Below are 11097 nucleotides of genomic sequence, written 5' to 3'. Positions count from 1 at the left end.
AGGAAAAAGTTTCATTACTTTAAAATATTGTTTATGTATTGTTATTTAATAAAAAATAAAAATTGATTAAATCCATATCAGGCAATAGTCCTTTTAATCAACTAAAATAACAGAAAAAATGTAAATAATGTTTGAATAATTTAAGATAAACTTTGTTACAGTGAAATGTGTAAGTACAGTACCCTCATTTTTTAGCTACAGCTCTCAAACAAGCCATCTAAGATTTAACAAAGACCATTAATAACCATTTTTTTACTGTCTAAACAACAGCTTTAGGGAATAACCTTGACATATTTCTAAGCGAAATATTCCCTAGAGAGAACAAGCGCCCACTTTCTCCCCTGACGAACAAAATTGATATGTGGGAGTTTATGGAAAAGTCTCAGACAGCGTCAGTGTGTGACACAGTGACTCAGCCTGTAGGCGGCCTCTCCACCGCGTCAAAAAAGACTTCACCAATCTGTCTGGAGTGAAAGCAGACTGCCGGCCCGTCCTCAAGTTTCACTGCACGCTCGCTCGGACATCACACACATGCACACAATGAGCCCTGTCTTTGAACTGAAAACACTTAATTTCCTGCACTGGATTTAAGAAACCACAAATTCTTGCTCCATATGAGGAAGAAAGTAAGTAGAAGGATTTACTTTTTTCTTTTATTTTACTAAAATAATTGTTATAATTGTATGCTGTTAAAATACATTGTCTTATACTCTAATGCAGCTCTGTCCTGTTGCTTCATCTTCTCATGCTGTGCTTTTTAATGAGAGTCTTTGTAATGTGTAATATTTTTTATATTTTTATTCTTTAAATCAAAAAATTATCACACTGTGAGAACTTTTTCTAAGTGTTAAAAAATCCTTTCTGGACACATTCTTTCATTAAACATTGAAACTAGGACTAAATATTACCCCTTTGGTGTTTAATTATGTAGTTTGGTATGAAGTAAATTGTGCTTGTGTTTCATTTAAGAGAGGCATTCATGTTTTTTTATTTAACCTTTATTTAACCACATAAGACCCATTGAGATTGAGATCTCTTTTACAATGGCAGAGAGGCTTCCCTAAAAACAGGCATTATCTTTGCATTAAGTCATCATAATGTGTTAAGAGCTGTGTTGTAATTGCTTCTCATAGTGCTGCTGTTGCAGTCTTTAAAAGGGGGGGTGAAGTGAAAGAACACATGGACGCTGTTTGCTTTCACTCAATATATTGAACCACGAAGATCAGCATGTGTTCTCCATGAAGTACTTCCTCTTTTTTTCTCTGCTCGATAATATTTTAAAAGATGAATCATTAAGCATAAACCACAATAAGCCAGTCAATGGCCGCTGATCATTCCTCCCTTTAAGCTCTTTGTATATTCTGAATTAAAACCTTATATCTATAGAGAAAAGGAGCCCTTAATGTTGTCAGATAGATGTTAGGGACTCTGCTTTTGTGTGCATTTGGTAGAATTCAAATGCTGCAGTGAGTCTTTTTAAAAGAAAAAATAAATCATATGCATCTGCTGTGCAGATAAATGTCTACACATGACCATAACTTTTATACTCAAGTATTAATTTTTATACAATAAAATAGTGAAGTATCACATTCTCCCAGAGTCAGTTTTCTTGTTTTGTCTTAATGACAGTCTAAACCAGAATCAGTGTAGGTTCTCATTCAGCCAGGTCATGGTTATCCAAATCTTCATTAAGGGGGCAACTGGACTTCTGAGTCCAATCAAGTCCGGCCTCCTGAATGAAGATTTGGATATTCTAAACCAGTGATACTCAACTCTGCTCAACTGAAGAATAAGATTGTTGAAAAGTAGCTTTGCAAGAGGGGGGTCCAGCAAGTACTAAATAAATGAATATTAATCAGAGTATGCAGAGAGTTTGGTTTCACCATCATTTTTCTTTTATCTATAGCCAATTAAGGTCATTATTTTGGTTAAAAAGCTAGTTTAAGACATTACTTTTCATCCCCATAAACAACTCCATCAGATGGTTTTATTCATTTGATAAAACCGCTTTATCTTCTCTTCAAAAGGTCAGATTTTGGAAAAAATGTCAAATTTAAAATCTGTTCCTTTAAACAACTTCTAGTTGACACCTCAAAATGTTTTCCCTTTTCTCAAGAGTCAGTGTTATTTATCTTGCTTGTTCTTTCTGCATATAACTATAGAAGCCCATTTCTGCCACTTAAAAAAGAAAAGCATGGAAGTTAGGCAATTAAAATAAAGGATCCTAATTCATGATTATGAGATAAAAAGTCGAAATTATGGGATGAAAGTCAAAATTATGAGATAAAAAGTCATAATAACGAGATAAAAAATCATAACTATGAGATAAAAAGTCGAAATTATGGGATGAAAGTCAAAATTACGAGATAAAAAGTCATAATAACGAGATAAAAAATCATAACTATGAGATAAAAAGTCGAAATTATGAGCTAAAAACACACAGAATAATGGGAATACACAGACCTAAATATAAAGGTTGTTTGTTGAATTTGACAATTAAAGCCTACTGTATAAATGTGGGAAACAAACTTATTGATGTGACTTGCAATGGATAATTTCTGAGGTCAAAATTTCTCCTTTTTTAAGTTTTTTTGCGGTAATTATTTTTTGAAGTAAAACTTAAAAGAGCCGCAAGTCATCACAAAAGACCCATGCACTGAGCGTCACCGGTCTAAACCTTTAAACTGACTGATGTAGCAAGAAAAACTGTGAATATTCTCATTCCAGAAGCCGATCACTAAATATGATATCAACCATAATTTAAACAGTATTTAGAGACTGACTACTTAATTTATAGTACTTTAAATTCAACCTTTTGTTGAAGAAATATATCTCTGAATGTATTCTTTGATAAGAAACTCATATGGCTTCCTTGTGCTTGAATGCTAACCTTTTAATGTGTCATATCTTCACACATACATCTACAGCACTATACTATATCAGTCCTCTTCCTCCCTTTTACAACCCAACGGATGCGCATTAAACACGCTGAGTATGAGAAGATTCACACAGCTGCATGAATGACAAAAGGTTTCTCTGAGGCCGCATGGAGGGAGCGCCAGGAAAACCACAAATTGCCTGCAATCAGGAAATGGGTTTAGTAAAAGTGAGAGTCACTTTTGGTTTTACTGGTCATTTTTTTCTCCCAAAGGTGAACAGTTAAACATTGCTGTTATTGCACAGACTTAGAGACAGATTTATGTAACTGCAAAAACACTGTTTTAATGTTTCATCTTTTTTGCAGATTTTGAAAGCACCTTGTCTCCTCTTGAGTGTGTTCACAACTTTGAATCTGTGCTCTGGAAAATTTGGGACACCGATAACTGATGATGTGAGCAAGCTGACGTTATTGGTGAGGTTAATTTGAGTTGCTATAGACTATATTTCCTCTGTAATTTTCTTTTTAATTTTTTAGATCTTGATATTCTGTCACTGTAATCTGTCATTTTATCCATTGCAGAAACAGAATATCCCCTCTGATTATGAGATTCCTGTTAGTTTCATCCCCAAAGAAGTGGTATGTATAAAGAAAAATGGGGTGATAGAAATAAATGGAAGAAACATGATTCAACCATTGAACTCTGGATGTTTCTTTTCTTCGCCTCCATGTCCAGGCTGGCACGTGTTGGGTGGTGTTGAATATCTATCCTTTGGAGCAAAGTCTTCGCAAGCTGGCGAACATGTTTGGTGCCATCTCCTCCAATAAAGAGAACATAATTGTCTTCATTGCCATGCTGAAGAGTTTACGCTTCACTTTTGACCATGAGGAACTGGTAAGTAACATGCTAAAAAGTGCTAAATGCTTCATTTAGCATAGCTGCTTTGAAATACAAGAAAAAACATGGAGCATTTCAGACATATCAGGCCTCTCTTGCACATAAAATACCTCCTTGTGTTATTTCAAGATTGCTTCTTGGTGTCTGATCCTCCAGGAAACAGCAATGCAAGTCTTCCAGTGTCACTACCAAGAAGGCAGCTTTATGTCTGGTCTTTACTTTGACTACATTAAAGACGTCCTACACGCCGCTTCTCAGGGAACATCCGGCTTCTCATGTAAGCCGCCACCGTGCCTTAATCCCCAACAAACTCCAGGTACATCAGTCATTCATTTGCATGTTAATTTCTAATGGATGCCTCAAAAGCTGAAGCAGCTTAGAAGCCTGTGGATATTGATTTAGGGTTGGGTATGCACAGCTGGGGTCAGGAATCAGATATGTAACCTTGAACCCACAGTCAATACAGACAGTTAAAGGAATAATATGATTAAAAGCTTACTGCAGTTCATACCATTAAACTCCTCTTAGTTAAGGTGCTTGATGTCTCAAAGGGGAATCAAATCATGGGATGGGAATCCAATGTTAAATATCCATACATTATGTCAGCTAATTCAACAAATGAACATCAACAGGATTAGCTGAGCTGCTATCAGATTTCTACAGTGTGATTGATGTCGGGAAAACTTCCAATAATCTTTCCCTCTTCCAGGCGGTCAGAAGAAGGGGCGCGAATACAGCTGGTGGAATAGAACTCCTTTGCTCCTGGCTCTCATCCCCTTCACAGCTTGTGTCGTTATGTTAGTGTGGCTGGTAAGTAAGAGAACCGACTCAATGGAGACTTTTTTCATCATCAGATCTTCTACAAATGGTCATTTTTGTAGCATGCGACCAGTGTCTCTCTATAAGACGTAAATCAACTGTGACAAAACTCAGTTTTTAAGCCTCAACTTGCGCATTTCTGCCTTTTTTGCCAGAAGTGACCAGGAAGAGGCAATATGTCAGATACACATTGTTCCATCTCTATTGAACTGGCAGACCCCTGCTGTAGCTACTCGACAGTTACAGTTGGCCATCGCCTAAATCATACCCTGTTTTATCGTCTCTTTTACTATAATTTTTTCTACAATTTAATAAAAACATTTCATACTTTGTTGAGGAAGACTTAAACTGGGTATTGAGACCAGAAGGTTCTTTGGGAACAGAATTACTTAGGTGATATATCAACTGAGAAACAGGGTGTTGAAGGTCTCTTCTGAGTTGGCTTTATTTTCAAAGGCTTATACATCCATTCTTCGTATCTACTGCTCAGAAAAAGTCTTATGTCACTTAAATGAACATTTCTTTTTAACTGTATACACCATTTTATAATGTATAATTAAACATTTCATTTGGAAAAAATAAAAGACCATCTGTAGAGAAAAGCTGCAGTGTTTTTCAGACCATGTTTGACTAAAATAAAAAGAAGTTCCTTTTCTTTTAACAACAGAGCACTTATGTTCTAAAGAGTAACTAAACCTCAGAGGTTTTGCTGAGGTGTGTCCACCCTCGAAATTTAAAAAAAAATGCCTTTAGATCACCATGGTAGGCGCTCAGAGGGAGGCAGGCATGAATACGCCCACTCCCTTCTTTCTGCTGTTTCTAATCAGTCACATCGTTCAGTCTGCTTTTCAGATGGGATTATTAGCCTTAATATTATAATCATTCAACGTAGACTTACCACAAGCTACCTGAATGTGAAATGATGATATATGGACGTGTGAAAGACACAACTTCATATATTAGCCATTTCATTTTTTTTTTTTTTTACGTGTTTATTCAGGTTTTCATCTTCCACTTTACAAACAGTACAAATAAAAAGAGCAGAAAAGTTAACCAAATAAAACAGAACACTATAAAGCTCAGCCTGGTCTTTGAAAAGGGAGAGAAAAAAAGCACATTCATTGCACATTTCATAATCTCTGAGATATGATTTGACAGAGATCCTTATAGTTGGGTCCTAATATCTGGCATACCGTATATAGCCCTAGGAAGAATAGAGACAAATTCACATTTACAGGGCCTATAAAAAGGTTTTACCCCCTCGGATGTTTTACCCTTTTATTGATTTTATAAATCAGGCGTGGTCAATATAATTTTGCATTTTTGTGAAAGAAAAAAAACCCTCTTTAATGTCAAAGTGAAAACAGATTTTTACAATGTCAATTAAATAAAAATACATAAGGTAAAATAAGTGACTGCATAAATATTCACCCCCTTTAAAGTGACTGACCTAATTCAACAGAAGTCCAGCCGATTGGTGCTAGCAGTCTAAAGTCTAGTGAAATGGGGATCACCTGGGAGCAGTAAATGTGTCTCAAGTAACTGTAGTATAAAGACCCCTGTGTCTGGAAGGTCCGGTCACTGGTTAATCAGTTTTCTTGGCTACCATTACACCACAAAGACAAAAAAAACACTCTAAGCAACTCAGAGAAAGATTATTGAAAAGTAGAAGTCAGAAACCTTGCAAAGCAGATGGATACGCCCATTTCCTTGTTTTTCACTGGCGAATCCATCTTGTTAACCTCCCATCTGAACCGTTTGGGCCCAGTTAGAAAGTGGCAGGACCAATCAGCGACTAGGGGCAGTACTTTCAAGCGCAGCAGAGTCGTGACGTAAACAAGCAGCAGCACGAGCTGGTGCAGTTATGGAGGTAGAGATTAGCGTGGATGCTGCTAAAGTGCCAGTTTTATCAGAACTTGACGACATTTCTTCGTTGAAAGAAGAACAAATAACAGCAGTGAGTTGTTTTCTTTTCAAAAACGACAAAAGTGGAGTACTTACATGTCCATACTCCCCATGTTTCGCGTTATTCCTCAGTAGCTGCACACACACAGCTTGCTTACGGCTATGTCACGTGCTTTGTTGCTCTGATTGGCCCATAGCGATGTGACGGACAGAACGTTCACCCAATCATACTCTGAGGATTTTTCAAAGCCTCTGCCTTTTCTCAAACATTTCCTATTGAAGCTTTCCCAGATGGATGTGTTTCACACATCCATCTGGCATGTCAGGTTAAGAAGTCAGTAGATGGATACAAAAAGAAATCCAAGGCACTGAACATCCCCTGGAGTTCAGTTTAAATCCATCATCAAGAAATGGGTGAAATATGGCACATGTGTAAATCTGCCTAGATCAGGCCGTTCTCATAAACAATGACTACTCTGAAGGAGTTACAAGCTTCAGTAGCTGAGATGGGAGAGACTCTGCATACAACTGTTGCCCAGGTTTTTTTTTGCCAGTCAAAGCTTTATGAGAGAGTGTCAAAGAGAAAGCCACTGTTAGAGGAAAAGCTCACATTAAATCTCAGCTAAAGTTGGCACCATGTATGCTACTTGCCACCAGATCAGCCAGGAGAAAAATTTCATAAGAATCCAGTTGCTATTTGTGGTTTCAACCAGTGGAGGGCAGTTGCCATGGACATTTCCAATGCAAGATTCAGAATTTAAATACTTTGTGCTCAAAAGTCAAGATTTGGCCCCTTACTAATCAACAGCATTACTAAATAAGAGGTTTTAGTTACTCTTTTAACATTTTAAGAGCTCTGAAGTTAATACTTTGTAGAATTACTCTGATTCTTAATCACAACTTTCATGCTATATCACATGTTCTTCATCAGTCTTCCACCTTTATGTTGTTTCATCTACTCCTTGCCTGAAAATTCAAGCAGCTCCGCTTTGATCAAAAGCTTTTCAGGTGATCACCAAATCAGTCTGTCATGAAGTAGACTGAGATGTGCTCATGTTAAAATCAATGACATGATTACAGAACTGCTGATTTAAGGAAAATTTGGAGATGTCTCTTAATTTTCCATAAGTGCTGTTTATTCTCTGATCAGATTTTCTGTGTTAATGATTATCCTTATTGTCCTTAACAAACAGTGCTAATTTTCCATTACACTAGATAAGACCAAATGTTTGCTGTGCCACTTACATTCACATTGACGTCAGCTCTACAGCAGACAAGAGTAGCATACTTCACCAAGATGATTTTCATATCAATGGTCTTGTTGGCTGACTTGGGATAAAAAAAAAAATTGGATATTTCTACAGGAATAAATTAAACTTCCTCATGTTGTCTAGTAAGAGGTTTGTGGTGGTTGATTGATTGATTGATAAACAGACCTAGAAAGTATCATGCTAGAATTGTTGAACTTAGATTGCTGATGAAGTTAGCTTCTTGTTTCTCCCAGAGCTGCTAACATGGGGAAACACCTCTGTAATAAAGTGAAATACACTGGAAAATTGACAGTGTCAGTTGAACTCACACAAAGTTGAATGTAACACTTCAAAAGTATTTATTTGGGTCCACAATATATTTTGTTAAATTACACTTTTGAAAGTCTGAAATATTTTACAATGACAGAGCTACAGTAACTCTTAAAAATATGGGGATTCGTGGGTCTCCACTGGCAAGAACAAATCAGAGAGTTAACCTCACAGGAAGGCAATGCATATTGAAAAAGACTACACACCATGAGTCCTTGAAGAAACAGTCGGGGGCTCTAACTCAGTGGATAACTTCACACATGGTGCAAATGTCTCTCACATCAAAAACAACAACAATCCACTTGAAAAGAACCCCAACAGGGATCACTGTAAAACACACAACATCCAAACACAGCTAAACGCATATACAACACATCTAAACACTCTGCCCAAGGGCATGATGGGAAACTCTGCATTAATCTTCACAGCTATCGTGCATAAAGAGACATGATTTTTTGCTTTGCTGTTCTCCTTTACATGAGTCTTTTCACATAAAATGAAAACAAAGGCACCCCCCCTTTCAGCATAATTTGTCAGTTTTAAAACTAACCTGTTGACAGCTAGGAAAATATTTTGTAGAAATATTTAATCTTATCAGTGATGACTGCTTTTCTGTTTGCATTTGGAGGTCGTAAAGAGTCATCAATGTTATTTTTTGTGCAGTTCATAACAGACTCAAAAGTCCTCACAGTAGTTTTTAAAGGCTTCTTTTTGCCTTTTTACTGCCTAAACTGGAACAAATTTATTGCTCAATTCAGACTTAATAGCTGCATGTATGCATAAAAGGTTACTTATGTGGGCCAAGTGCATGGATAGTTTCTGTACCACAATAAGCACTTGCTGCAATTTTTAAGACTTCCTATTTCTAACATGGTGTTTGTTTCCTGTCTCTTTACAAATGAATATTCTACTGGGAGCCTTTTCACAGTGCTTTACACAGATAGAATATATTCTGGTGTGTACAGGCAGTATAACACAAATGAAAGTGGTTCCAGTGGCTTTTTAATATTATGAGAAAAGTGCGCCAATCTAAATACAACTTACTTGGTGGTCATTTTTTCCATCAAGAACAGTGACTCTTTAGCTTTTTGGTCTCATGGGTTGGTCTAATTCATGATAATGCCTTCATTTTCATGAGCACTTCCTGGAAGGCAGTTCTTGGAAAGTTAACAACTGCTCATCAAATATTCAGTGGTACTTTAAGGCTCTGTTACTACCTAATGCAGTGATTTCCGCTTTGGAGATTTATTATCTGTCATGAGTTCAGAATAGAACATAGAATAAGAGAGCTTTGTTCAGGTTATGTGTGATTTTATAACTGTCTTTTTAATTTTAGGTCAAATCTGGAAGGCATAGACCGGTCTGCCGCACTGAAAATAGCCCAATGGCACCTCCTGACCAGATCCCTAGTGTGTCTGTCTCCATCCCACTTCAAACATTCACCCACGCCGCTGACTCTCAGCCAGCGGGGGAGGTGATCCCAGAACACGAGAGTGGATGAGCTTTGATTAATAACAAAGAGAAATCTCTAACGCGGTGGTGTTAACATGCTGCACGTTGTTCAAGATCCAAGTGTGGTGCGACACTCTTCTTCTGCTTTCTCTTACCTGAGTGCATGGACTCAAGCTACGAGGGAAATCTCATCTGGTGTAAAGGCAGGTGGTATACTGAATTCTTCTAGCACGACCATCCTAAGAGGTTTGTGGGACCAGAGGAAGAACTCTTGACATCATGGCTGGTTTATCTGCAGTAGATGGTGTCATCTTGGTCAGTAGGTTTATTTTTGCAGTCCTGCGTCTCTACGTATTTGTCATTCAGGGTGCTGTGTGCCAATTAAAACTTTTGTTCAAGTCTCAACATAAAATGGTCCTACACTGTCTGAAACCCTTCATTTTGAGATGCAACCCTTTATACCAACTGGTTAGCTGTGTCTCAGTGGTTACAGATGGTTCTTTGACGGCTGTATTAGGAATCTTTCAGAGTTAATGCAGAGAAGTACATTTCTATTGATACAGCAGAACTACATCCAAATTTGGAGGCTAACTGAAGAAGCGCCAGCCGCTCTTCTGCATTCTGTCTTCTGCATCAATTTGATCTGTGATCTGTCACCAGATCCAAACCTGCTAGTTGCAAACAACACGCCGAGAAGTTCAACAAGCGACCTACTTTATGTATCAAAGATCAGACCAGATGGCAGATAGCCATGGCCGGAGGCACTTTGAATCCCCTCATTGTATTTCAAAGCTGTTGCCCAGTGATCTATAGCTGCTGCACAGGCCACAGTGAGTGTGTTAGAGTTTTTAATGCCTCATTCACTGAGTCAATCATGTTCAGTCATGAGAACATGACTCCTCTACCAGTGCGAGCGCTCTTGCACTGCATGTGTCAGAGGGAGGGAGGGTGGGAGAGACAGGACAGACAGGACGAGGGGAAAGTGAGGGAGATGGGGAAGGATGGATGGATGGACGGATGAGCTCAGTGAGGAGCATAAGGAAGGCTTGTTCTCGTCACAAAAGGACTGGCCGTAGGCTGGAGGAAATACCAGTTACAAACACGACTGATGTCGGCAGATCACTATGAATCAACAGGCAAGGAATCTTTCCAGACCGCAGGCTACACTAGCCTTATCTACAGAAGACTGTTAGTATTTCAGCAGCAGTTCTGATGATTTACTTCCAAAACACACCATCAAAATATGGAAAAGCATACTTTCATTTGTTCATTTGCTGTTGGAGAGAAGTCTTCAACTTTTGTGTTTTAGTGCATATCTGGTGAAGATTTGTCTTTTTTTTATATTTGTGTTGTATTGATTGTGAGATGTTTAAGTTATTCTATACAAGGTAAAGCACTTACAATTTCTTATTTACTTTTTTTTATAGTTGTATTGCTTCAAAGAAAAGAAAATATCACATTCACAAATATGAATGTACTGGTGGGAGTAAATTACTCAGAACTTTCTTAGAAAGCAGGAACTCCGTCAACAATACAAAGCAATGTTTATTTTAGAATGAGTTTGT

General features: G+C 37.7%; 1 protein-coding gene across 1 annotated transcript; it reads left to right on the top strand.

The window, feature by feature from the left end:
- The first annotated feature begins 551 nt into the window (after positions 1 to 551).
- Positions 552 to 10433, top strand: LOC121505695. Its single transcript, XM_041781206.1, has 7 exons — positions 552 to 626; positions 3245 to 3352; positions 3461 to 3517; positions 3615 to 3773; positions 3933 to 4092; positions 4486 to 4586; positions 9417 to 10433. The coding sequence occupies exons 1-7, from the start codon at positions 615 to 617 to the stop codon at positions 9579 to 9581; spliced, it is 762 nt and encodes a 253-aa protein (XP_041637140.1). The 5' UTR covers positions 552 to 614; the 3' UTR covers positions 9582 to 10433.
- The last annotated feature ends 664 nt before the right edge of the window (positions 10434 to 11097 follow it).

Source organism: Cheilinus undulatus, linkage group 23, assembly GCF_018320785.1.
Source record: "Cheilinus undulatus linkage group 23, ASM1832078v1, whole genome shotgun sequence".
Classification (NCBI taxonomy): Eukaryota; Metazoa; Chordata; class Actinopteri; order Labriformes; family Labridae; genus Cheilinus; species Cheilinus undulatus.
This window is presented reverse-complemented; position numbering and strand designations above follow the sequence as displayed.

Excerpts from the sequence above, each read along its gene's own strand:
- LOC121505695 (XM_041781206.1), top strand. Across the intron at positions 4,093-4,485 it reads TAATCCCCAACAAACTCCAG|GCGGTCAGAAGAAGGGGCGC; the intron begins GTACATCAGTCA and ends TCCCTCTTCCAG. Across the intron at positions 4,587-9,416 it reads TCGTTATGTTAGTGTGGCTG|GTCAAATCTGGAAGGCATAG; the intron begins GTAAGTAAGAGA and ends TTTTAATTTTAG.